General features: G+C 60.0%; 1 protein-coding gene across 4 annotated transcripts; it reads right to left on the minus strand.

The window, feature by feature from the left end:
- Positions 1-806: 806 nt before the first annotated feature.
- L1CAM (L1 cell adhesion molecule) lies at positions 807-24,216 on the minus strand. Of its 4 annotated transcripts, XM_018045066.1 has the most exons (29): positions 24,116-24,216; positions 14,904-15,102; positions 12,277-12,291; positions 11,676-11,781; positions 11,292-11,494; positions 10,189-10,311; positions 9,896-10,066; positions 9,344-9,455; positions 8,999-9,183; positions 8,728-8,859; positions 8,480-8,623; positions 7,775-7,886; positions 7,476-7,642; positions 7,205-7,361; positions 6,850-6,974; positions 6,608-6,718; positions 6,269-6,466; positions 6,015-6,085; positions 5,660-5,882; positions 4,967-5,082; positions 4,562-4,763; positions 4,340-4,462; positions 4,071-4,244; positions 3,863-3,982; positions 3,601-3,756; positions 2,904-3,038; positions 2,638-2,710; positions 2,522-2,533; positions 807-2,129 (listed from the first exon to the last, which is right to left on the minus strand). In XM_018045066.1, the coding sequence occupies exons 2-29, from the start codon at positions 14,977-14,979 to the stop codon at positions 1,898-1,900; spliced, it is 3,774 nt and encodes a 1,257-aa protein (XP_017900555.1). In that variant the 5' UTR covers positions 14,980-15,102; positions 24,116-24,216; the 3' UTR covers positions 807-1,897. The 4 variants fall into 4 exon arrangements, with proteins under 4 accessions (XP_017900555.1, XP_017900557.1, XP_017900556.1 ...); XM_018045068.1 differs by lacking the exon at positions 12,277-12,291; XM_018045067.1 differs by lacking the exon at positions 2,522-2,533.
- Between the last annotated feature and the right edge of the window lie 3,186 nt (positions 24,217-27,402).

Below are 27,402 nucleotides of genomic sequence, written 5' to 3' on the forward strand. Positions count from 1 at the left end.
GGAGTCTGGGAAATGCATCTTCAGCTGAGTGAAGACATTCTATTGTTATGTAAGAACAAGAAGACATGTTCTGGGGCCAAGAAGCAGATGCTGTTTTAGGTGGAGATTTAAGAGGGGATGATTAGGGTAGACAAGTCTTGAGGGGTAATCCATCAATAGGAGCAGAATAGCAGGGCAAGAGCCGCAGAGGTGTGTGGTGTTGCTAGCTGGTGTTTTTAGGGATGAAAGGTGGTTACTGCATGTTTGCCCCCGGAACTAATCAACAGGAGCCAAAAATGAGAGATACAGAAAAGACAAGGAAGATACAGCAGGAGAACAATCCTTGATGAGTCACAGTGGGGTGGGACCTGGTACCTAGATGGAGAGGGTGACCTCCGATTTCAGCTCACCTCACTGAGGGTTCTTGGCTGGGGCTGGGGTGGAGGGGGAAGATTTGATGGTGAGAACAGGGGCAAAGATACCTTCTACTGGTGTTTTGTAGTGACTCAGCTAAAGAGGATAGACATCAAGACCTCCACTGAATATGGGAGTTGGGCAAACCAACACAGATCCGCAGGACTGGCTGGCCGTCTGTCCCAGCAGGTCTATTTGAGGTTTCTGTCATTCATTTGGGGGGGGGGTTTACTGCCTGAGAGGGCCAGGCAGCCCAGGGTGCTCTACCCCTGGAGCCTAAAGCTGCAGGAACAAGGTGCCCAACTGTGGTTGAGAGCCCAGATTGCCCCTGGAAGGCCAGCAGGGTAAGGGGAACAGGCCAGGTGGAACCGCAGTGTGGGACCCAGTGCTGGGTAAAATGACAAGAGCGCCTCTTTGTTTCCAGGTTTTTATTTGCCTTTTATAATTCTGATATTTATGTACATATATATATATACTTTTGTTTTTTGTAAAGGGCTCATCGACAGACCAAGCAAAGGCATTCAGGGTGATGGTGGCTGCTGGGAGAACTGATCTTTCCTTTTTTTGTCTATTTTTCTTTTTTCCTGGGATGGGATCATCAAAGCTAATTGCTAGAAAACCTAGAAACCACCTACAGACTCAGACATCTGCCTACACACTAGTGGCATATGGGGAAAGGGCGAGGGCACAAACTTGCAAAGTCGCGGTGTATTTACATTTCCAAGGCAGGGGGCTGGGGGGATCGCTGAGCAAGGGGCTGAACAAGTTCAGACTGGGGTTCAGGGGGTGGGTTGCTAAGGGGTCCTGGGGCCGGGGAAGGAGGTGGGCCTGGGCAGGGACAGTGGAGCCCACTTGGATGTTGTATGGTGGACACCGAAGGCAGCATGTGTCTGGAACTCCTGAAAGCCAGCTGCAGGGTTGGGTGAGCCAAGTTGACACAGGCAGTGGGGGAGGACTCTGGTCTGTTCAGATGGCCCCCTCCGTACCCATGGCCAGCTTGTTCAGTTCCCATCCCAGCTGGAGCAGAGATGGCCGAGAAGATGGGGGAGACAGTGGGGACACCGACTTCGGTCCCCTGTCCCAGTCCGACTGGCCAACGAGTGGCAGGGGCTGAAGGTGCCAACCCTGGTCCTTGGGAGACCCCCTCCACAGCCGTGCCTGCCTCCTCGCCCCGACTACAGCTTTGCCCTGCCCAAAGGCCGGCGAGGCAGCACCTGAAGGCTCCTGGCATGTGAGTGGCCCCCGGGTTGGAGTGAAAAAGCAGTGTGTGCCCAAGAAGCGGAGCAGCTGGGTTTTGGCAATCAAGTGGGGACTGGGGAGTCAGAAGGGGGCGTTGAGGCAGCAAGATCCCCTTCTTGGCCCCCAAACTCACTGGAGAGAAGGATGGGCCTCAGTCTCAGGGTCAGGGACCCAGCACAGGCCTCAGGCTGGGCCATCATGGTGATCTCTGATAGCCCCATGGTCTGGCCCTGGGCGGTGCTCTGCCTGGCCTGGCTGGACCCTGCTACTCCAGGGTCCCGATGGGGTTGACGGGGGATGTGGCCCCGGAGCTGTCATTGCCCCCTGCCGCCTCCTTCTCCTTCTTGCCACTGTACTGGCCGATGAAGGAGCCATCCTCATTGAACTGGACGTCCACGCTGCCTCCGTAGTCTGCCAGGCTGTCATCGCTGCCCAGGGGTTTGATGTCTCCATTGAGTGATGGCTGGCTGCTACCAAAGGCCTTCTCCTCATTGTCACTGCAAGGGGAGGGCGGGGACCATGGGAGGTGGCCCAACGGTAGCCAGCAGGAGCAGGCAGCCGCTGGCCTGAGATGGGAGGCCCAGGTTTGCCCCACTTCTGTGTGTTCTGAGCACACTGGGGACAAGGCCCTCACTCTGGACACATGCAGCTTACATGCCTGCACTGTGGGGGTGTGGGGGCTCCCATCTCTGGACGGGCTGAGGAGGGGTGCCAGTCCAGCCCCTCCCCGGAGACAGGGACAGGGAAGCTTGGGAGCTGAGTATCAGCATTTTTGGCTGGTCCCTGAACCAGGGAACTACAGGATCAGGAGGCATGGGGAGTGCACAGGCCTGGCACAAAGCACCCACAGGACGGTCCCTGCCCCCAACTCATGACAGCCCAGCCTTACCTCTCCAGGGACCTGCCATCACCCCCGCAGCACAAAGGAGAGACAGAGAGATGAAGTCACGCACGCAAAGTGCACAGCTGGGCGGCCCGGGGACATGGGCTCCACCCCCAGCTCACCTGTACTCGCCGAAGGTTTCGTCCTTCATGGGCCGGGCCTCTGAGTCCACCTGGGTGTCCTCCTTGTCCTTCACTGCAGACACAGAGCGGGCCCAGCTGCTCACCCTGCCCCATCACCCAGCCTGGCCCCAGGCACATGGGCCCGGTCCTTCACACGCTCAACGCCAACAGCTCCCCTTGGGCTACCTGCCCGCCACCCGCAGTGTGCCCATGTTGTCCTGCCCGGGCTCAGGGACCAAGGGGGTGGGGCCGTGGCCAGGATGTACCCGAGTACTTGCCACCCTTGCTGCGCTTAATGAAGCACAGGATGAGTAAGACGAGAAGCAGGACAACGATGGCACTGATGAAGCCAATGAACCAGCCCTCGGTGGCAAAGCCAGCGGGAGGCAGCCTCACTCGGCCTGGGGAGGGGAGAGGGGGCAGGAGACTGAGGCCAAGTCCAGGGTTGAATGCGGGGGGGCCCCAGGGGCACTGCAGTCACAGGACCCGAGCTCGCCCTGTCAGTCTCCAGCCTTGGGCAAGGACCTCCCTCCGAGACTCTGGCTCCATCCGCTGCCAACCCCCAACCCTGCCAACCCCCCATGCCAGGGACACCCCACGTCACGGACCCCCATTCCAGAGATCCCTCACACCAGGGACCCCCCTGTCAGGGACCCCCCCCCCCCACGCCAGGGACTGCACAGGAGCAGCTGAGGACGTCTGAGGACTTCAGACAGCCCGGGAGAGGGGCGAGCTGATGGGGGAGGGGAAAGTCAGGGTCCCTCTGGGGGAACAGGGAGGAAGACCTTCGGTAGAAATGGCTTCCCTGGCAACAGGACCAGTGGAGGATGTGAAAAAAAAGGGCTCTTTTCAGGGACCTGGACTTTTCTCCATTACAGGCCTAGGGGCACAGAGGTTCTGGCAGGGCCATGGGCAGCCCAGGGATGGAGGGAAGCTGACTAGGCCTGCCCGCGGCCCCCGCACCGGTGCCGTTGGTCTTCACTGCCATCTGGTGCAGGAGCACCTGCTCCTTGAGCAGCTGGATCTCATAGTCGGTGTCAGGCTGCAGGTCCCACTGTGTGTAGGAGCTCTGATTGTAGCTGACATACTGCGGCGGGAGACGAGTCACCAGCTTCTCGTCTGTAGGGGGCGAGGGCAATCCGACTGAGCAGGGAGGGCCTGGCAGCACCCTGGGTCCATGCCAGCCCCAGCCCCTCTGGGCCCTAAACCCCCTTTTGAGGCTCACCCCCCAGGGCTTTGAACCAGATCTGGAACCCGAAGTTGCACTGGCCCTCTTTGGGGACCCAGGAGACCACGCTGTAATTCTCGCCTGCCATGGCGGAGATGTTGCCAAAGTCCGGCGTCCCTGGTGATGGAGAGAAGAAGGGTCATGGGACCTGGAGGCCCTCCTCTAGCCTGCCCTCGCCGCCTGCTCAGAGCCCATGCCAGCTCACCGGACAAGGCCATGGTGCCTCCTTCCCGTATGATCGCCTCCCCCGGGCCCTCCCTCGTGGTGGCCTGCAGCTGGAATCGGTACCGCAGGCGGGGGCTGAGGTTGGTCAGGTTGTGTGTCCGCAGCTCAGGGTCCGGGAGGTCAAAGGACAACTGCTCCTTGCTCCCGTCATTCACTGTGAGGACAGGTGAGCGGTGGGCTTCGGTCCCCGGTGCGGCCCACTCCCAGGCTCTCCCCTCCACCCCCCGGCCGGGTCCACGACACACATACGAGGTTGGTAGGAGAGCACGTAGCCCGTGAGCACGCCGTTATGGCTGAGTGGAGGCTGCCAGTGCAGCAGCAGGCTGGTATCCGACTGGCACTCCAGGTGCAACGCCTCAGGGTGTCCAGGCACTGCGGGGCACAGAGACCAGTGGCAAGTCCTCACCCCAGTCACCCCAGGTGGGAAGGGCCGGGGGGTGTGGAGGCAGGGGTGCAGGGCACAGAGCTCACCTCCCTCAGGGGTGTTGAAGGTCATCCCACTGGCGGGCCCCAGTCCCCTCCCATTAAAGGCCTGAACCTCCACCCGGTAGGAGCTGTAGGGCTGCAGGCCTCCCAGGATGGTGCTGGTGGTATTGGCGGGCACCACCACATGGCCTTTGTGGACGTGCCTCTTGCTGTGCTTCCTCTGACTGCCTTCCCACCAGTATGTCACCTGCAGGTGGACAGGAGACCCCAGAAGGACAGAAAGCGTCTGGCAGTGACCTGAGTTGGGGTGGGGTGGAGTGGGGGGGCGCGTGTTCCCCACAGCCCTCCCAAGGGAGCAGCTGGCAGAAACCCAGCCCCAGTCCTGTCACTCCTGGTTGCCCCACCCATCACCCCAGGGATCTCCCCAGCCCCCACGTGATGGACTCTTACATTGTATCCCCGGAGGTGGCCTTTGACCTGGGCTGGGTCCACAGACTGCCACCTGACCAGCACAGTGCTTGAATTGAGGGCCTCGACGGGTTCCAGCAGAGGGATTGCCTGGGGGTCTGCAAAGGGCCGGTGACATGGATGAGGCCAGCCCAGGACTCTGCCCACCCAGAGCAGCAAGATGGATTTGGATGTGATGTAACAGGTGGGCACTTTAATGAGCAAGGGCATTCGCATGGTCTCAGGGTCTCTCCACAAAGAGAGAGAAAATAGTAACTACGTGACGGAAGAACTAGAAAAGATCTTGACTGCATATAAAACTGAACATCTGGTTATGTTCTAGATTTGAGTCAAGGGAAGAAGCAGGATAAGTGGACGCCATGCGGGAGATCCTGACTTGGACCACGGACTGTGGGAAAGACAGTCCTGGGCCCCACACTGCGGGTATTGGCTGCCATCAAACAGACAGTTAAGTTATAGATGCCAACTTATGGATGGTCAGTGTCTTTCTGGATTTGCAAGACAGCTCTTTGGTTACATAAGCAAATAGCCTTACTCTTAGGGAATGTACTATATTAAGAGGCAGGAGCTGGCACCGGGCTGGATCCCTGAGTAGGGGGCAGAGAGTGGGCCAGGGAGGCACATGTGGGCTCCACCCCACCCCCTGGGTATGGGCGGGGCCAGCCCGATACTCACAGTCCTCTCCAGAGTAGCCGATGGTGATCTGGGGCTCGGGGCCCTTGCCCTGGCTGTTGACAGTCTGGACTTTGATCTCATACGGCACAAAGGTAGATGTATTGGACACCACCAGGAAGGGGTCACTGACGATCTGTTCCTGCCAGGCCCCCTGCATCTTCTGGGGGCGCCACTGCACTCGATACTGAACCTGGGGAGCATTCCAGTCCATCCACCGCAGCGGCTGGAGGGGGAGAACGGAAAAGAAGTTGGGTAGTCAAGGTCCCTGGTCCTTAGGACAGCCAGTTTTTTTGGGGAGTCGCAAACCCGAGTCCTGATCTGAGGTCCAGGGGTGCGCTCAGCCCAGGGCCCTCACCTTCCAAGTGATGATCATGTTGTTGGTCTCGTTTCCTTCCCCCTTCACGTCCACAGGATTCTTCTCCGGGGCTGCAAAGTAATGTGGACACATCAACGCTGTGGGCACCCACCAAGGCCACAAAGGCCGAAGACCAAGAAAGAAATGACCTATTATGACCCTGGATGTCAGGAGGCAGTCGCCGCCCCAGGGGAACCCCTGGCAGCAAGGGAGCTTGGGCACCATCCCTTTTCCTGACTTTCCCTGGCGCTCACCTGCCTCCGGCGTGACCACAGTCTCAGAGTCCGGGCTGGGCTCCCCAGGGCCGTATTTGTTGATGGCAGTGACTCGAAAGGTATAGTGGACATAAGGCGACAGTTTGAGGGTGGTGGAGGTCTGGTTCCCAGGCACCTTGCCCAGGCTGTACCACTTCTCGGGTGCCATCTCCTTGTCCTCAAATTCAATGTCATACTCTGCCAAGAAGTGAACGAGCAGTGGAGTCATCGGTGGGTAGCAAGTGGGGGAGGGGGGCATGCAAAGTCTGGCTCTCCTGGAGGAAGGGACAAGGAACCAGAAGGGAGGGCGAATGGAGTGCCATGCTGCTATCTTCTTACTTTCAATGGGGGCGTTGTGGTCATCAGCCGGGCTCCAAGACAGGCGCACCTGGCTCTGCTTCAGCAGGTGGCGATCAGACAGCTCCAACTGGGGCACAGGTCCAGGGCTCCCTGGGGGGCACAGGAGCTGGATCTCGGGCTCACTCACGACCCAGCTGGCCTGCTCCCCCTGCGACAGCTGCCTGGGCTCTTCCATCTCCCTCGCCTCTGCGCCACGAGGTGGATACCCTCTGGGGACTCACCCACCACCAGCAGCTCTGCCTGGCTCTCCACCATGTCCAGCTTGGTGCTGGCCACACAGCTGTAGTTGCCCTGGTCGCTGTAGTCCAGGCTGTGGATGACCAGGCGCTCATCTTCTATGAAGTACCTGGTGGGGGTGGGGGTGGGGGCACACTTGTCCTTCTAGCCCCCCCAGGGGACCCACAACTCCCTGCCTGCCCCCCGCATGCCACTCCTTCCTCCTCCCTCTCCTGCCAGGTTCTTCTGCTCAACAGCGGGTCATGTCCCCACCCCCATGTATGAGGCCAGGAGGTCTGGGCATCCTGCTTCCCCCCCCCCACTCCCTCCACCAAGCCCAGGTTGGGGCTGGGCCCGCACTTGTCACTGTCCCCCAGCTCCTGCAGGTCGAGAGCATCCCTGCGCCAGGTGGTGCTGTGCTGCAGGGAAGGGTCAAAGGAGGCCTGGCACGTGAACATCACTCGGGAGCCTCTCTTCTCTATTGTGCTGCGGGGCCCCTGCATGATCCGAGTGGCATCTGGGGATGAGGACAAGAAGGGGAAGGTCACTCCAGGGTCCCCCAGAGACCCTGACCCTCCCTCAGGGAGGGGCTGCTGGCCACAATCAGCAGCAGCAGGGAGGGGCATCGGACCTTTGACCTGCAGGTTAGCCACAATGGTCACGTTGCTTTGGTCGTTGGCAGCCTGGCAGAAGTAGTGCCCAGTGTCATTGGCCTGGAGGTCTCGGATGCCCAGGGTCCCGTTGGTGTAGGGGAAGAAGCGCTCGTCCTGCAGCACTGTCTTTCCTTCCCTGTCCAGCCTGGCACAAGCAAGGCGGGCCTTGCTCAGACCCCAGTGGGCTGGGACCCCTGGCCCTCCTTGGTTGCCTGGGCTGGAAGATGGCTTCCAGGTGCCCCCCCCCACCCCCTGCCACCAGGGTCAGGGCACGCACCACTGGACGCTGGGCACAGGGGCTCCGAAGGCCTTGCACAGAAGGTAGGCGGTGCTGCCCTGGACTGCCATGTATGTCTCATTGTCTGGGGTCAGGATCTTGGCTGGCAGCTCTGAGCGAGGAGCAGTCATGGGAGACAGGGCCGAACTCAGGGCCCTGAGTTCGGGCGAGCGCCCACATGCAGTCAGCGGGCAGACACAGGGATCATGAGGGCAGCTTCTCCCAGGAGAGCTGGCAGCCTCTGGAAGCTGACAGTGACTCCACCAGGCCCCCATGCGCCTTGCCCACCTTGCTTCCCTGTGGCCCCTGCCAGGCTGAGCCTCTCTTGGCCTCTTGTCTCAGTCTCCCATGTCCTATCAATTATGTGAGGCTCCCCCCAACCCACTGACAGCCTGCCTTTTCCTGAAAGCTCTCTGGGTCTCCCCAAGCCCACCTTCCCCAAAGCTTGGGGACAGAAGCATCTTGGCCAGGGTGAGCCTCTGCTCGGGGACCACGCTCGGAGGCTGCTTTTTTGTCTGGAAATACCAGCAAGACCCTGCCCCGTTGTTGGCAGGATGGGCGGGAGACGTGGGGAAGACTCCAGACAGGAACAGGGCAGCCACAGCACACAGACCAGCTGGTGGCTGAGTCGGCCTGGTGGCCTTGCCCGGGGCAGGGCTGCAGAGACAGACCAGGGGGCTATAAGGCAAGGTGGCTGACACTCACCCACAACATAGATGTAGGCATTGGCCAGCAGGAGCCCGTGGCGGTTGCGGGCCTCACACTGGGTCACCATAGTGTCACTGGGCTGCAGGTTGCTCAGGACCAGGGCTCCATGGTGGATCCGGTACTTCTGGTCCTTGCCCAGCTCTGAGTAGATGGCAGGTGGGCCATGGGCCCAGGATGGGGCAGTGAGTTACCATCCCCAGGGCCCCTCAGCCTCGCTCCCGGTCCCTGCTCAAAGCCCTGCTTACCCTCCACAGGGATCCCATTGATTCTCCAGGTGACCTCTGGTTGGGGCCTGCCCTGCACTTGACAGTCCAGGCGGGCAGTCTCCCCTGGCCCGTACAGACGGCTCTGGGGCTTGTGTAGCCAGTATGGTGCAGGCTGCCAGGAAGGGGAGAACTGATCTAAGCTCACAGCAGGCGGCCAGCTCTCGGGCCGGCCCTGACTCTGCCCACCCTCACCCCCTGTGACCATGGGCATGGCATTCTGGCTGTCTGAATGCCAGCAGTGGCGCCATACCCTCCACGGTGACATAGTAGGCGTGGCGGTCACTGCCCAGCGAGTTCTCAGCCAGGCAGCGGTACTCGCCGTCATCCTCCTCGCCCACGTTCAGCAACTGCAGCGTCTTGTTGTGGTTCTGGTAGGTGACCCGGTCGGCTGGCATAGGGCCGCTTGGGCGCAGCCACTTGATGGTGGGCGTGGGGCTGCCCGGGGCCACCGAGCACAGAGGCCAAGGGAGACAGCAGAGGGGAGAAAGGACCGGGCCGCTCAGCCCCGCCCCACGGCAGAGGCTCCACCCATGCCCCGCCCCACAGCAGAGGCTCCACCCCTGCCCCCCCCCCCCCCCAGGGGACCCAGACTCACAAGCCCTCTGCAATGCACTCCAACACCAAGGGCTGCCCCTGCAGGGCCACCAGGTGGCTGCTGGAATTGGTGGGGAAGAGCAGGTGTGGTTTTCTGTCCATCATGCTGTTGGCTGTGAGGAGACAGGGCGGGCAACATGGCGCACTCTTCCCCCCACCCCCACGGACCCACTAAGTTCCCAGGCTGGGTGACTCTGGACACCCCAGAGAGCCCTCCAAGCCTCAGTTTCATCTTCTTTTTTTTTTTTTTTAGTTCTACCAGTTTATTGCTACCAACCCATCTCCCTCCACCCTCATGCACACATGCTCAGTCATGTAACCCCATAGACTGCAGCCCACCAGGCTCCTCTGTCCATGGACTTTTCCAGGCAAGAATACTGGAGTGGGTTGCCATTTCCTTCTCCATCCTCGTCTTCTTAAAGAGAGGGCCCCATCTCTGCCCTCACCACCCGGGGAAGGTGTGTGGGCCACGCTGTCTTTGAAGAAGACTGATGGGATGTGCCATGAGGGTAGGAGAAGAGTAGGGCAGTGTATCAGAGCCTTTGGGACTCACTGGCTTTGACCCGGAGATCAATGGGTTCCTTCTGAATGATGGTTCGGGTGCCAGGGAAGTGGGCATGACAGATGTAGTCTGAGTGGTTGTCCGAGGTGAGCACGTTGGCAAAGTAGAGGTTGCCATTCTGGCCCATAGTCACCCGCTCATCCTGTTTGATGTGCAAGATCTCTGTGGGCCAGGAGGGGCAGGAAGGAAGGAGGCAGAGGTCAGAGGTCAGGAGCCCTCCCCCGGGAATATACACCCACTGACCCGTCCCTTGCCCCTGGCGGCAGCCCCTCATGGGCACCCACTGCTGTTCATCCAGTAGATCCGGAGCGGCTCGGCACTGGGGGGCGGGTGGCAAGGGAGAATCACCGACTCCCCTTCCTCGACCTCAACAGGTTTCACTGTCTCCTTCGGCCACTTGGGGGTACCTGGAAGGGACAGAGAGGCTGGCCCTGTGGATTCTCCAGTCTCTTTCTGGTGAAGGCAGGGCAGGGAGAGAAGAGGAGGGCTACCGGAGGGCACAGGTTGGTGAGCCAGGACATGAGGGAGGCACAGACTCTGGATCCTCTCTGGGCTCAAGGCTGAGACCAGTACAGCATGAAGATGAGAGGATGGGCTGGAGGCCAGATGGCCATGAAGGGTTAATTCACTACAACTCTTAGCTCCCACCAGGAGGAAGGGATGAGGGCGGGTGGGAGAAGGCTGAGGTGCAGTGATGGGGGGAGGGGAGCCATGGTAGGATGCTGGAGTCATAGCCCCTTCCATCATCCTGACACAGAAACCATGGCAACGGTTCCCAAGGTAACTGGAGGGGCAGAGGAGAGGAGACGAGTGCAAGCTCAGGAGGCAGAAAGCTCATGGAGGAGGATGCAATGCTGCGGGGGGAAAACCCCAGGGAGAGGGCGACACACATAAAGACAGAGGCAGACAGCGGTAAGAAGGGAAGCCAGAGAGGTCAGGTGAGAGGTGCACAACGGAGGGGAGAGGAGACACAGTGATGGAGGGGACATGGGAGGAGATGACTGGAGGGCAGTGGAGAGTAGACAGCAACTGAGGGATGGATGGGGTAGAAACTGAAGCCCAGGCTCAGACAGGCTCAGTCCTGCCCTCAGTCAGTCAACAAGCCCTCCCAGGGCACCCCTCAGGTAGCAAGCCCCAAGGCCAAGAAGGGAAAAGCACAGAAGAGAGGGAAGGGGGGATGGAGCTGACCAGAAAAAACGGCAAAAGAACAGGGTGAGGAGGGAAGAGGTGGCTGCAGGCCAGTAGGGTGCCCGGTCCTTTGGTACTCTTAACAACCAGCTGAGAGAGCTCAGCTCTCAGGTTGGAGCGTCACACGCGCTTGGCAGATCGGTTTTGGGGACCCGCTCACATGCCCCAGACCCTCCCTGGTCCCCGCAGAGCCTCGCACCCTCGGCCATGAGCTGGATCTCGTGAGACATGGCGGTGCCCAGCTTGTTGCTGGCAAAGCAGCGATAGGTGCCCTGGAAGCTCTGGGCGAAGTTGCTGCTGTTGCCTGTGATGCTGAAGGAGCCAGAATGGGGCGCCTGGTTCACGATCATGCCCAGTTCCTCTCTGGGTTTGAAGAGGATGCCATCCCGAGTCCAGCGAAACCTGCGGGGCAGAAAAAGGCTCAGAGGAGGCCTGAAGCCAGGCAGCCAGGCCAGGGGCTGGGCCAGGGCGATGACCCTGGCTGGTGAGGGATGCCCAGGAGGGGGAAGGCCCTGGGGACCACGAGGGCTGGGGGGTCAAGTCAGTGGTCAGCTCCAGGGCTTAGAGGGTGACGGTCACTCACTGCACTTCGGGTTTGCCGCTGGCCTCACACTTGAGGCTGACGTCATCTGTGGGGAAGACGACCACACGCCGGGGAGATTGCTCCGTGATGATGGGGGGTTCCATCACTGGGGCAGGAGGGGGGACAGACATGGTGAGCACTTTGGCCCTCACCCTTGTCCCGTGGGGACGGAAGCCAGGTCTGGAGCCTGACAGGCCGCATGGCCATGGGGTTGTGGGGTGGGGAGGAGCAAGTTGAGCCCAAAGCAGCTGGGCAAAGGTGGAAGGGACCAGAACAGAGAGAAGATGGCACCAAAAGTCACAGAGAAAGAAATCAGAAGAGAGAGAAGCCAAACAGAAAGACAAAGCATGTGCAAGAAAGAAAAGAGAGGGGCACCAACCAGGGCAAACCCCTCACGGGGAGAGAGAAGGACCAGAGGGAAGGGTGGACCACCAGAGACAGGTGGAAAGCCAGGGAGAAAACCCACCTGCTGAAGACAGAACAAAGCCGCCCCCCCCACCAGGTGCCGCAGGACCCAGGAACCAGCAAAGGCTGCAGCCTGCATGATGCACAAGGCATACAGGGCCTCCTGGGAAACACTTCCACCCTCCCCTCAACTTACCATGGTGTCCTTCATCTGAGAGATCCATGCAGCAAGGGACAGAATGAGAGAAAGGCTGACAAGTCGCCCCATGGCTTGGGCCGAAAGTAGTACAGACAACCCTGGGGGAGTGGGAGGCTGGGAGAGGGTGTAAGAAGGGGACACACGCCACGCTACAGCTATGGCACGTCAAGATCTCCAGGACACAGCCTGATCGCCAGTCCTGGGGTGGGGCAATGGCCAGGGCCAGTAGGCCTCAGCTCTAGTGGGCAGGGAGAAAGAAATCCGTGACTTTAACAAAGACTGCGCTGTGGCCAGATCCTTGCCTCCTCCTGGCAGGGCCTGCAGAACTGACTCCCCGCCCTCCACCCAGGACACCTCGGAAGCCAGAGAGGCAGACAGCCCGCCTACAGCAGCCAGAGAACACTCCCCTGCTCGAGCTCATATCCCTCCTAATCCAATTAGCACAGCTCAGTGTTTTCAATTACCTGGGCCCAGCAGCCCCCTCCCTTCCAAATCCTCCCCAAGGCCCTGCTGAATCTGAGTTTCCAGGGCCTGCCGGCCTGATGCCAGGCCTCAATTTTCCCCTTCCTTCCTCCCAGCCTGCTGCCGAGTTCCCTGGAGCTGAGGCCGGGGCTTCTGCCCCTCAGCAGGCTTCAGCAGAGCACTGGCTGGGGTGGCTGACAGCAATAGGCTGCCTCTGAAAGCTTTTGTTTCTGTGGAAGACCTCAGGGTAGGGGGCCCCAGGAGAGAGGACGGGGCTCCCTGGGGACACTGCAGAGAGGGTTCTGCGCTGGGGAGGGGCCAGTGAAGGAAGCCCAAGAGGCAGAGACAGTGAGAGGGACCACAGGATGGGGCAAGCGGGGAAGGAGACAAAGGGGCCTGGAGCGGCCGGGGAGGGAGAGAGCTGGAGCAGAGCTCCCAATCTGGAGGCACCAGGCTGCTCGCCATGTTGCATCAGGGTCAATAACAAGTGCCAGCCAGTGCCCAGGGCCCCCTTAGACCTGCCGTGGGTCTCTGACACCCCTCTGCACACAGGTGTAGCAGGGTAAGGCCTGAAAACCACTGGGGGGAGATGAAGGGGGAAGCGGATGAGCACATGTGTGGGAATGTGCCAAAGTATGAGTCTGGGCACATGTGGGCACGCCCCAGGCAGTGCTGCAGTGACATTGTGAGTATCCGCCTGTGTGCCTCTATACGGATGTGTCTGGCCAGAGTATCTCAGAAGGCTGTGAGTGTCTGCCTACGTTTACTGCACGACTCTGTGTGGCCTACCCGCTCCTGTGTTTGTGCGGATGGCTGTGTTCCTTTGTATCTCAACCTCTCACTTGTGTGTGCCTGTGTGCCCCCGTGTGTCCTCTTGGGGGGTCTCTGTCCCTGGCTGGATATAGGTGGCTGGTCCGTGTGCCTCTGCAGCTAGGGTAGGGTTTTGGGTGTGACTGCACAGAGCTCCATGTGCATATCTAAGGAGACAGCCCCAACCTTTCTTCCCATCAGACCCTCCCCACCTCCTGCAAACCCTCAGGACCCCTCAGTGTCAGAGGCCAGTCATGGTCACCTTCCTCAGCCCCTGACCCATTCCTAGCTTGGACAGTCTCCCCCAGCCTCAGCGCACAGCTCATCTCTCAGTGATGCTGGCCTCCAACAGGTGCAGGCTCAGAGACAAAGGTGGAAAGGTGAGGGGGGAAGGGACTGGAGCGAACAAGGAGCAGATTTAAGATACACAAATGCTACCATGTCAACTGTCCCTCACACAAGCCCCAAAGCCGCTTATAGTAGTGTGTTTATATCTCCTGCTCACACTCAGGAGAAAATACCATCATAGTAACATACGGTCCACACACGGACAGGTACTCACAGGCCCGTATGACTCACTAGTACAATCCAATGTCAACAATCAAATACCTACAGAGCTTCACAAATGTGACCAGTAAGTAGTGGTTAAAGTGACTCACAAACTTACCTACACAGGACATCAAAATCACACACTCAGGAATATCCCCACTTAGTCACACACATCTAAAAATATATCCAGACAAATTACACAGTCTGTCCAGCTCAAAATCATACACAAACACTCGCGTTCAGTCACAGCCCTGTAGCCACCCTCCCCAGAAACCCCCCTCGAAGGGATTACTCCAACAGCCCCACCCCCAACCCCCCACTAAGTAACTACACATCACATTTTAAGGATCCAGAGGCTGTTGGATCTTCACAAGGGGTCTTTTCCTGTCTCAGTTCACGGAAAGGGCTACCAAGGGCCCCAGATAGGATTACCCGTCAGAAGCCAGAGCGAGGCTTAGTCTAGCTAGCTGAGGACATTCTCATGCTTGCCCCATCCTTGGCGGGGTGGGGCCGGCACTGACGCCCGAGGGGGCGGGTCAGGAGCCAGGTCTGCTGTCCGTGGTGCTGAAACAGCACCCACCCTCCCGCGTCTCTGGTCCCTGTCTGTGGTACTGAGACAGCCCAAGTCTTCCACCCTGTCCTTTCCAGGGGGATCCAAAGTCCGGGTACCTCTTGCGCACTCCAGGCCCCCAGGAAGTGAAGGGCAGGGGGTCTGGAACCCAGAGACGGTGAGGAGGCAGAAAATAAAGAAAAGCCCAGCGCGGCGGGGAAGGGAGGCGCCGCGGCGCCCTCCGATTACTCACATTCCTCGGGGATCTGGATGAGCACGCAAGGGCTGCAGAGGAGGAGAGGCCACAAGTACCGCAGCGCCACGGCCATCTTCCCGGCGGCGCCGAACCGGCGCGGCAAAGCCGGCCGGGCTTGGCTCAAGCTCCGGCCGGAGGGAAGGGTGGCTGGTGGGTGGCTGAGGGAGGGAGCCGGGGGTGAGGGCAGGTGAGGGCACTGCGAGAGGGAAGGAGGGGAAGGGCAAGGTAAAGGAGGAGAGAGAACAGACGCTGTTAGTGACTAACATCTGGGCGAGCCAGGGCTCCTGGCCCCGCCCCCGGCCCCGCCCCCTCCACTCTTCCCTCCCCCTACCCCCCCATTTTGGAGAAGAAAACCTGGACGAGATCAGCAGAGGCTGGGCCTCCAGTTCGCCTTTCATTCCCTTCCTACTGGCGTGCCTCCTCCACCAGCTGCCTCTCTGGCACCACCAACTTGTTGCCCCATCCGCTCCCTTGGGCATGCCACAGGCTGCTCTGTGCCCATCCTCCTGATGTGTGACTCAAGGGCCCTTAAGAAGGTGCCTGTGGGCATGAGTGTGGATGTGGGTGTGCAGTAGCTGTGCGACTGTGTGCATACACACAGGAGGACATGTCTCTCTTCTCTGGAACCAGGAGGCACTCATGAGTGGGTGTGTGTATGACTGCAGGCACACAGAAGTATGGGCGTGTGCTCCTGTGCATCTGTGTCTCTGGGGGATGACTCCTGTCTGCTATCTCTGTGTGCACACACAGCATGCATGCACACATACGTAGAGAAGAACCCTTGTCACAGTCTCATTGCTGGGGGTTTTGGAACCAACTGATCCCTGGGTGCTGTTCAGGCCTAAAAACCTTGTAGGGGACAGGGAGACTAGGGAAGTGGGAACAGGGCAAGAAGGGAAGGGAACCAAGAAGGCTGCATTTCATTGAACAGGTTGAGGGAAAAAGAAGAAAGAAGGGGAAAGGAAGCCTGCCCTCAAGAAGTGGCAGGAGGGAGTCAAGGAGGAAAGTACCTCTCAGCTGTCCCTCAGGCTCCTAAGCGGTTAACAGGGGCAACTGTGGCCTCCCCTCTTCCAGATGCTTCAAGCCAGGCTCAGAGCAGGGCTCAGGGAAAGCTCTGGGACAGCATCTCTTACATCTAGAGTATCTGGCAGGCCCACCTTCTGGATTTTTTTTCTGAGTCTTCAGGGCTCAACTGATAGATGTGTCCACCCCAAGCCCAAGTCTGCCAGCTATATGCACAGGCCACTTCTGCATGCAAGAAGCCCCAGTGACCAAGGGCCCAGTGGAGGGTGCTTCTCTGCCAATGACGAGAAGAAGAGACACTCCCAAGAAGACAGAGTTGTGACCTCTGAACAGGAAGAGGTGTGAGAAAGAGACAATAGTAAAAGTGACTGAGAGCTTGGGGGATGGAGCTTGGATGTCATGCCTGAGCTCACCAAGTCCATCCCAGGCAAGCTCTCTCCCAGCCAGGACCTGATCAAAATGGGGACCAGCCTCATCCAGAAGGCCAGAGCGGTGGGTGTGGAGGCCTGGAATGCTATGCCAAGACATCCAGACTCAGTCAATCAGGAGGCAGCCAGAAGCCACAGCTTGGTTTTGTGGAAGGTGACCCGAGAAGTGTGGTGAATTCAGCAGACTGCCCTGGGACCCAGCAGGCAAAATGGACAGTAGCGAATAGCTGCCAGCCTAGAGCTCTCAGACTCCCAGACCCAAAGCTGGAGGGGGAGGTGGGGAAGGAAGCACCCGGGTGGGTCAACATGGACAGGCTGATGGCCGAGAGAGTGACCAGGAGAGTAAGGAAGTGGCAATGGCCTTGTCACTTCCCGAGGACAAGAGCCAAGCTGGGTCCCGGAAAGGAAGAGGTCCATCAAGTCAATGCAAGCTGAGTGGGCCTTACGCGACCCTGGCCTCAGCTTCAAGGCCTGTAGGAAGCAGTAGGAGACTCAGATCAGAGGGCAGGCGATCAAATAGCTGCCTTGGGAGCTCTGAGTGCTCTGGTCTTCAGAGGGGGAGGGGAGGGAGACAAGCAAGAATCTCCAAGGCTGTCCTTCTGGCCTGTGAGGCTGGAGCACTCCCTTTTGCTGGAAAGAGGATGGCTGCTTGTCCCCAGAATGAGGTTTGGCATGTGTACCCTGGTGTATATGCAGGGGATACAGGATAGCCCCAATCCCTGTGGGCTCCACTTACTGCCCCATCCTGACACCCCGCAGTCTCACATTCAAACTCTTTTAGTCTCCTGGTCTTTGCCACCCAGCTCACCGCCTTCCCAGGCCCTCAGAGCCCGGGCAGGAGCCAGAAGGTGGGGAGGCTCCTGACAGCTGCGGCTAGGTCTCTGATCTCTTCCCATTCCTCAGGCAATTAAGAGCAAGCAGCTCAGGTTGTCAGCACAGCAGGCCCCTCACCCCCCATCAGCACCTCCAGGGGCAAAGGAGGCGGGGGAGTGTTCCACAAGCTGGTGTACAGATGGAGCCAAGGCCACGTCTGCAAAGGCGGGGGGGGGGGGGCGGCGGCGGGGGGGAGGCCGCTGGGGGGGCAGGCTGGGGAAGACTGAAGGGTGACAGACAGGGTGAGAAAGAGGCAGGAGGGAACAGGAGAGACAGAGCAGGAGGGCTGGGAGGGTGGGGAGGGCAGGGAATGGGGGACAAAGACAGATGCTGGACCACCACAGTAACCCATGTGGAGAAACCCAGAAACAGAGACCTGGGCAGCGGAGAAAGGGAGAGGAGAAGGGCGAGGAGCACAAAGGACGAGACAAAAAGCAAAAAGCAACTGATGAGAAATGGCCGAAAGAGCAAGATGAGTGAGGGGTGTGTATGTGCGTCTGTGCTCGAGTGTGTGTGTGAGTGTGTGCAAGCCCAGGGACACCTCTTCCACATCCTTGTAGACAGGGGTGTGCCAGGAAAGGGCCAGGGAGGGAGAGGAGATGGACCCGAATCACAGGAATGGGGCTTCTTGGGCTCGGAGGTCAGACGACGGTGGAGAGACCAGCAGAAGGCAGAGACAAAGCCTGCAACAACAGATACAGAGCAGCAGGGCCCTGGCCACTTGTGGCCATAGGATGGGGGGCGGCTACAGACGAAACAAGATGCTGCTGGCAGACCCTTAGGAAGCAGGTGGGGAGTCCCACAAGGGAGGAGGGACAAACACTCAGAGGACCTCACTCCAAGATTTCTGCTGCACACAGCGAGCCGCCCCAGGGCAGAGGGGGTGCCTGTGTGTCCATGGGCCAGCTCCACAGTGAATGCCCGCACGCTGGGGGAGGAGAGACCAGGGCGGGCTGAGTACCCCTCCTCCCTGAGGCCTCCAGCAAACTCAAGAGGTGAGGGCAGGTGGGGAGGGAGAAAGGGTGTGGCAGGCTCCAAGAGCCAGCAGGGAGTACCTCAGTGAGACCCTGGAGGAGCCCCACCCCAGCCACACCCTGAATCCTCGGGCCAGTCCTCTCCTCTGGCCTCCATCCTCTAAATGGGGATAGGGTGGGGCAGTTGAGGGGGGCACACTTAGGAGGTTGTGAAGCCAGGCTGAGATCTGGGAGGGCTGCTTTTCTCCTTGCATATACCCTGGGAACCTCCTGGCTGGCCTCCTCCCGGGCCATTCCCATCGGACAGAAATGCTCCTACACAGGAAGGTGCCCCCGCCGGTCTGTTCCGAGCAGGGGGCAGGGCTGGGGGCTCAGCCTGGGTATATAAGATAGTTCAGAGTGGCAGTGCCAGGGCCATGATCTGGTAGGCCTGAAGGGGTGCTTGGGGGCACCTCCACCTGGGCTGTCTGCTCAGCAGGGCTGGTGGGGAATCTTCCAGGCTGTCGGTGGGTATACAAATGGGGTGGGGTGGGTGTCACCTCCACCCCAGGCACTGTGTTTCTTTAAGGCTCCTCCTCGCCCTCCCCACCAGGCTATTGCTGGCGGGTTTCCATGGAGATGGAGCCAGCTCGCTCCACTGGCAAAGATGGGGGAAGAAGGGAGGAAAGCTTGCCGCAGCCTAATGGGTAATTTAGATACTATAGAAAAGAGGCTCCTGAGTGGGAGCCCCCACAGGTACTGAGGCGGGGTTGGGGGTGTGGGGGTGGCCGGAAGTCTTAGTGGAAGCTGCTGAGTCCTTGGTGCTCCCAGCCTCGCCCCACTCTCAGGGAGAGCACACCCTCAGCCCCTTCAAGGCTGCGGTCTCCAAGGCAACACCAGCTCACCTGTAATGGACCATTCTCCTTACACGGTAAGGAAGGGGTGGGCAAAGGTTAACTCTTTGTGGGAGAGAGGGGAGAGCGGATGGTCTCCACTGAGAAAGGAAGGGGGGGAATCTCCCCAACGGCAGTCAGACATTTCCCCCTTTCCTATTTTATTAACTGAATTCATGGCCAGCACGTCCCGCAAGCCAGGGATGCGTCTAAATACCCTTACATGCATCACTCATTGAATCCTGAAAATGACCCTGGGAGAGCAGTACTATCATTATCTCCATTGTATACATTGAGGAAACTGAGGCTCAGAGAACTGGAGCACCATGCTCACCATGTATGGGGTTCTAGATGGCGTGGAGGCCCCCAAAGACGACTCCGGGGGGGGGGTCAGCTTGCCTCTGAGCATCTCAGGCATCCTTGTGCATGCACCTGCCTGCATTTGCAGAGGGTCAGGGGCCTGGACAGGGATGCGCTCCAAGCCGGCCTGCCCCCTGGGGAAGGGCCTATTTGCTAGGCAGATGGCAGGCAAACGTGGGCAACCGGGAGGGAACTCTTGGGAGCGGGCCACGCGGAAGTAGAAGGCGAGCCACATCCCATCTCAACACAAAGCAGAAACCACCCTACACCTCAACCCCCTCCCCCGCCCCCCCCCCCAGGACTGCACAAGAGAAGGCAGACGGCTTTTGGTTTCTGGCTCCTCTCTCCCTGGCCATGCAGAACCTTGGGATGCTCTGACCCCTTTCTGTAAACCAAAGGCTCCAGGGCCCCCCTCACAAAGACCTGGCTACCTAGAGGGACCCTCTCTCCAGATACAGCTTAGGGGCAGCATGGACTCCCTTCCTGGGCAGCAGGGAGGTTCCCAGGGTGTGTGACCAGTTGGGAAAACTGATGCTCATGGCCTAAAAATGGGGCCCCCTCATCCCCTCTAAGTCCTCCCTCTGGGTCTGGAAAGTGGGCTCAGAATAAGATTGCAAGCCCCCATCCTGAGAAATGAACCTGGCACCAGAGGGGGCTGGGGGCTTCGGGGACCGGGCAAGAGGGGGCGACATATATCCGCTCCAGGACCCCAAAGGAGAGAAGGCGGCAGGCCCTGTGGGAGAGGAAAGGTGCCCAGCCAATGGGAGAGGCAGGAGGGGCCCGGCCCAAGGCCCACCCCAAGCTGCACAGCCACGCTGGCCCCGGGACACCTGGCCCAAGAGAGAAGGGGCCTCCTGGAAACAGCTCAGACACAGCCGGGGGCCCCTCTGGTTGCCTCGGGGCTCCCTGTTCCAAAGGGTTAAAGGGCAGAGGGGGCACCGGAAGCCTGGAGATGGACAATGGAGGCTCTGTTGTCCCCTGGGCTTCAGCATTCCTAAGGCATGAATGCAGGCGGCCAGGGGAGGGGCCAGAGGGCACCCCGCCCCCCAGCAGGAAGCCTCCTCAGCCCACAGGGAAACACACACGGCCTCCACCAGCACCAGCCCCGCCTCTTCCTAGCACAGGATCCACGCGGGTACAGGACAATCTGTGTGCACACGCTCTCTCAAGCACACGCACACACACACAATTGCACATGTGCAATGAGATGGCTAATGCCCACGCATGCAAACAGGAATATGGGGAAGCCGCGCACACACACACACACACACACACACACAAAGCTGCCCGGTGCAAACCTCCAGACCAGCTGCCCGCCTGGCTTTGAACACTTCTGAGCAAAGCCTGACTCCTGGGACACACCAGAAGGGCAGGAAGGGCCAGGCCTAGGACATCACAGCCCTTCTGCTCCTCTCAACCTGAGGTCATCCCAGTTGGCCCCACTAGGTTGAGGGCCAGAGGCTGCCAGGGGCTGCCCCATGGCAGAGGAGAGGCTGGGTCTGTGACCCCCTCCCCCAGCTCTGTGACCTGGGGAGAACACGGTGTGGGGGGGTGGGGGGTGGGGGTGTAGGCCCAGGCATCGGGTGGGGGCACTGGACAAAGAAAAGCTTCTGGAAAGACCAGCAGTCCATCCAGACCCTCCCCCTGCAGAGGAACTCACCACCCTCTGGCCCCTCCCGCTTGCAGACTACAGTATCTAGGAAGTCACAAAGATCCTGTTGATGTCTGGGGAGAAGGTGGGCCGGCCTTTGCTGATTGCCCCCAGTCTTCAGTTGGTGGCCACCAGGCACTCCCCCACCCCCACCCCAGCCACCCTGCAGGTCAGACAAAGCTCCATGGGAGGCCGGGGCCCAACTCAGTGGACTGGGCTGGGAGGTGGTAGCGCTGAGAGGGGAGACAGACAAAAGGGGAAATGGGGAAACAAGGGACAAGGGCACCTGGGGACTGAAGGGAGGGGGACAGTGGCATGCCCACCGCCACAGTGAGGGGGCAGGAAGTGAGCAGAGGGAGGAGGAAGCTGACAGGTGGGGGGCGAGGGTATAAAGAATCTGAGAGCAGGGTAGGGGGGGACATCCAGGAATGGCCAGGTAAGAGCTAGCAGGAGGGAGAAAGACTGGGGGGAGGTAAGGCCCCACCCAGGGACCTCAACCCAGCCTTCTTAATTAGGGGAGGAGAGACAGGGCCGAGCCAGCAGCCCACCTGGGACCCTAGAGCGAGGATTCAGATCCTCTCTCTCCCTCAAGGTCCACATCCCAGGGTGGGGCAGAGCCCTGGGTGGGTAGCGCTCTGGATGGCCACTGATGCCATGTGGGGGGGCCTGGTGGAAGAGGGAAGAGGGCCCCATTATTCTATTCTCTCCCAGAACAGGCCCCTGCTCAACCCAGGGCACCCCCTGGGAAGCTGCTCCCACCCACTCCTGTTTCACCCCCAAGAAGGGGTTGGAGAAAGGCTTCCATCGCACCTTTGCCCCAGCTCGCCAGGCCAGGTACGGCAAGGCTGCTTGCCCCCTGGACAGAGAGTGCCCCAGGAGACATTCTGTCCATTGAGAGGGGCACCAGGGACCATCTGCCTTGAAAGGGACCTTGTAGATGAAGGGGTCCACACCCCACGTGACAGCCAAGAACGCTGAGATTCAGAAGGGAAAGGGCAGAGGGGCCTGCATTGCTGGGCCATGGAATGGCGGGTGTGGCACAGGGGCGCCTCCCCAGCTGGCCTCGCCCAAGTGCATGCCATGGAAGCTCCCCACCCCAGCACAGGAAGAGGCTGACGGGGGCACACAGCCTGGGCACGTCTGCCCACTGGAGTAGGCCCTGGGACAAGGCCCTGCCTCAGTTCTTGCCTCCTCTTACCCTGCGGGGAGTCACAAAGGAAAACAGAAAACCCATCTGGAGACAAAGAAGGTGCGGGTCCAGTATGTCCCTGGCTTTTCCATGGGCGGCCCTGAGCCTGGCTCAGGCAGGCACCCGGCAGGGCATGCTGCCCCATGAATGAATGTGCGTAACCCGTGGGCCCCAGAGCTCCTGAGCTGGGAGGAGCTCCCAACTGCCTGGTGGCAGGGGGCTGGGTGCTGGGGGAGGAGCCTTTTGGGAGTGGTTTGTAGCCAAGCAGGGAGACTGAGGCTGGGGTGTGCTGAGCGGGGGTCTCTCTGTGATCAGATCCCCAAAGATCCCTAATTTCTTTTGTTCTATTTTTTTGTATATTTCAAGCCTACAACAATAAGATGTATTACTTTGGGGATCACACACACACACGTGAAGAGAAAGAGAAACACACATGAAAAGGATGTAGCAAAGACAAACATCAGGCGGAGGGGTGTCGCAGCCTCAGCACTGATAAGGACTTGCCATCTGGCCATAGATTTGCCAAGAGCCCCCCATGAGAGCTAAGGAGCCCATGGGTGCACCTGTGGGTGTTGCATGGAGGTCCTGTGATTGGCCAGGCCGGGCTGAGCCCCATCACCTGCAGCAAGGCGTTGGTCAGAGGCAAGAGGCCCCCACCTCACCCCAGCCACCCCACAGGGGACCAGAAAGGTGGGACTCGGGGGCACTTCATGGGAGGGAAGGGTGACTGGCTTATTCACCCTCAGGGCCATGTGAGTCAGCAGAGATGGCACCGAGTTGCCCAGAAGCCCCTGCTCTCTGGGTGGAGTTAACTGGAGTAGGGTAACTCCTTGGAAGGGGGTGTCAGTCCCCCCACTTCTTGGGGGGACCGGATGGCCCTGGGCCTGCCAACCAAGAGTCTCCCAAAATTGACCCTAGGAAGGGGCAAGAGGAATTGCCGTCTCCTCCCATAACCAGACAGCCAGAAGGAAGACAGCCATGGGTGTAAGCCCTGCAGTGGGCAGGGCCGAGTCACGATCCCCGCTTCCTGCAACCCTCCTACCTGATGGGCTACAGTCTACATCCATGTGCCCAGCGGCACCCTAGTGGGTACCCAGGCCCACCTCACTCGGAGTTTCCTGTTTGGGTCCCGAGAGCCCGAAGAACCTGCGGGCTCCAGGGCAGGAGACTCTGGTCCTGGCACAAGGTGTGAGGGGAACCCTGGGGAGGTCAGGTTGAGGTTTAGAAAGCAGGAGAACAAAGCCCCCCTCTCCTACCTTGGGGCGGAGAGCTGGGCAGCGCCCAGCCCAGTTCCTTCCCCTCCCCCCCCCCACCACTGCAGGGGCGGCCGAGTCCAACCTGCCCCCCAAGCACACGGGGCAGCTGAATGTTCCACCAAACAGGATCCTGAACGGGGGGAAGGGGGCAGCCACGCCCAGGGCCACACCCCACAGCGGCTGATGGGGACGCCTATGTGGGGGTCCCTGGGTCCCACCCCTCTCGCCTTCTCACCCGCGCATGCACACCCGGCGAGACGTGCCAACTTCGGACCCCCATCGGCTGGCACCGACCCTGCCCGACTCCCCCCGGAGAGACGGCACTGGGGGCGCCGCCCAGGTAGTCTTCACCTGTCAGGGATGCTCCTTCCCTGCCCCGCTGAGCTCCGCGGGGGCCCGGAGCCGACCGCCTGGCCTGGGTGGGGCTCTGGCCGCTCCGCTGGTGGTCTCGGGCTGGTCCGGGTGGGGCTCCCCGCTCTCGCCCACCCGCCCACCCTTCCAACCCCCCAGGGCAGGGCCGGGACAGGAGGCTCGGGGCGCTGCCCGCGCGGCCCGTGCGCAAGGACTGGCCTGGCCGCCTTACCTGCGCTGAGGCCACCGCTCGGGCTGCCCGCCCAGCCTCCGCACGCGCCGGCCTCGGACGCGCCGCCCGAGCGAGACTGCGATGCTGATGCTGCGGCGGCCGCCGCGGCGGGGCGGGGGCAGGGGCGGGGCGGGGCGGGCGTGCGCGCGGGGGGGGCGGGGGACGTGGGGGCGGGGGACGTGGGGGCGGGGGGAGTGAGATCACCTTCCTGCCGCCCGCCCCGCCCGGTCGTGCCCCTCGTCCCAGCGGGACCCGGCGACCAAGGCCGGTGCGAGCCGGGGAACCCCGGTGACCCCCCTCCGGAGCTCAGTGGCATCCCGGCCGCCGGGTCCCGCCGGACCCGCGCCCGTAGCCCTGGAGTCCCTGGCCCGGCGGCGCTCCGCAGCCGGGCATCCGCTCCGCAGGGGACGGGCAGGAGTCTCCCGGCTGGGGTGCCCCCCGGGGCGTGGTGCCGGGCGGCGGAGAGAGGAATCGGGGAGCTGGGGGAGGGAAGAAACAGATGCCCCCGAGACTCCACCCGGCCTTCGAGGGCGCTGGCGAGCGGCGGGCACCCATGCGCCAAGCGGGCTCGGCGGCGCCCTGGCCAAGGGATGTTTGGACGGCTCCTCGCCCCCCACCTCCGGCAGGATTCCAGAGTTTCTCAGCTCTTCCTGGAACCACTCCTAGGAGCTCTGTCCGCTCAGGCCTGATCTCAGCCCGCCAGGGAGGCACAGCAGGGTGCGCGCTCCTGAACAGCGCAGAGCCCGGGGAAGGAGGGGTGTGCAGAGGTGGCTGAGAGGGTTCCCCGTCGAGCTGCCATCAACCATCCCCAGAACTGCCCCCCACCCCCGCTCTCCATCCCTTTTCCTGGCGTCTTATTTCTTTGTCCTGGGGAATGGCCTCATCCCGACCTCTCCTGGTGGCCCAGGCCTCCCCCTCTCTGGAGGGCCCCCGGGGATCATCCCCTCCCCAGCGCCCCCTACCAGGGCTGGCGGTCGTGACCTCCGAGGCCACGAGGAGGGCAGAGCTATTCCGGAGCCAGCCGAGCCCAGCCGCAGGGCAAGGAAGGCCTAGGGCCCAGATGGCAGATTGCGGCCCTGGTGGCCATGGTATTTTTATGGGCATGCCTGTGGCCCAGTGAAGCATACTCGGTCCCTCAGCTCGGCCTCCTAAGGCCCTCTGAGTCGTGCAAGAGGCCCTTGTGAGAGGAGGCCTCCATTCACCATCCCATCTCACAATCCCTGGAAGGAGAGGCTTTGAGTGGTCCCACTTGCCCCCAGGGAAGGTCTGGATGCAAGGTTGCAAGGTGTCTTCAGGATCTTGAGTGAAGCAGGGGGCTGGGGCAGGGAGAACCAAGGGAGCCGGGGGCAGGGTGTGTCCCAGGGCGGCCAGTGGCCCCCCTACCCTTCGATTCCAACAGACCCAGGGCAGGAGAGCTGGCTGGGCCTTTGTGCCACCCGTCCGGCCCCTTCAGGAGCTGTGAGGAGGCTGGGGCTGGCTGGGGCGCTAGGCCAGTAGGCTGGGAGCTGGGCGTGGAGGAAGCTGGGCAGAGGGCAGGCATGGGCACCCAAGAGGGGGTATTTTCCATGAGGCACTGAGCTGCGGTTGGCTTCCTGCCAGCTCTGATCTGATCTCTGATAGGCTTGGCTTCCTGCCGGCTCTGATCTGACCTCTGATAGGCCTGGCCTGTGCCTTCACTCAGCATCCTCTCTCCCTCCCCTCCCACCCCCAAGTTCCCAAACTCTTCAGCCAGCTCCAATTAAGGACCCTAGGGTTCCATGCTAATCCCTGGGATGAGAATGACCACACTGAAGTAAGAAGGGGATAGAGCCATTTCGTGTGCTCCTGCTAAGCACAGAGTCATGGGCTCAGTCTCCATTTCTCATACTATATTCATTACTATTATTCCACTACATCCCATTTACTGACCATTGTCTCAGACCTGCCACTGTTCTCAGCACATGTCGAGTCTCGGCACATTTACTTTTCATGCCAACCAGTGAGGTCAACTGTGAACCACATCAACCAACTCAAGGAACGTGTCCAGGAAGCAAGGCTGGGAAGAGTGTCTTTGTCTCTTTAGCTCATTGTGTCCACAAGTTACCCCCCTCTCCAAGAGAGGGGCCCAAGGGGCAGGGGGGCAGTCATGCAACCAGTGGTGCTATATGGAGCAATTCGCTTGCATTCACCCACCTGCTCTTCAGCACATCACTCTACATCAGCACCAGTATTGCTCCCATTTCCCAGATGAAGAAACTGAGCTTCACACTGGTCATGTGACTGACACAAGATCACCCAGAAGGTGAATGGTAGAGCTGGGATTTGCACTTGCTTCTGTATGACTACCATATGCAGAAATGGAGGAATAAGAGAGGACTGTGGGGAGAGCGAGTCCCAGGGGAAGCATTGGCAGGCAGATTCTTTACTTCTGAGCCACCAGGGAAGCCCCAACTCAACAATACTCCGATATAAATTACTTTAAAAAAAAAGAAAGTGAAAGTTGCTCAGTCGTGTCTGAGTCTTTGCCACCCCATGGACTATACACAGTCCATGGAATTCTCCAGGACAGAATACTGGAATGGGTATTCTCCAGGGGATCTTCCCAACCCAGGTTTCCCACATTGCAGGTGGATTCTTTACCAGCTGAGCCACAAGGGAAATGAAACTAAAAGACGCTTGCTCCTTGGAAGAAAAGCCATGACCAACCTAGACAGCATATTTAAAACCAGAGACATTACTTTGCCAACAAAGGTCTGTCTAGTCAAAGCAATGGTTTTTCCAGTAGTCATGTATGCATGTGAGAGTTGGACTATAAAGAAAGCTGAGCGCTGAAGAATGGATGCTTTTGAACCGTGGTGTTGGGGAAGACTCTTGAGAGTCCCTTGGACTGCAAGGAGATCAAACCCAAGGGAAATCAGCCCTGAATATTCATTGGAAGGACTGATGCTGAGGCTGAAACTCCAATACTTTGGCCACCTGATGCGAAGAACTGACTCACTGGAAAAGACCCTGATGCTGGGAAAGATTGAGGGCGGGAGGAGAAGGGGATGCCAGAGGATGAGATGGTTGGATGGCATCATCGACTCAATGGACATGAGTTTGAGCAAGCTCTGGGAGTTGGCGATGGACAGGGAGGCCTGTCGTGCTGCAGTCCATGGGATTGCAAAGAGTTGGACACGACTGAGCGACTGAACTGCACTGAACTGAAAAAAAAAAGAGAGAGAGATGGGCCTGAAAGCTGAGCGCCAGCTACTGTCCCAGCCATTCCCTCAGCTCTGGGCCATCTTTTAGACAGACTGAATGTGCTC

Source organism: Capra hircus, unplaced genomic scaffold, assembly GCF_001704415.2.
Source record: "Capra hircus breed San Clemente unplaced genomic scaffold, ASM170441v1, whole genome shotgun sequence".
Lineage (NCBI taxonomy): Eukaryota > Metazoa > Chordata > Mammalia > Artiodactyla > Bovidae > Capra > Capra hircus.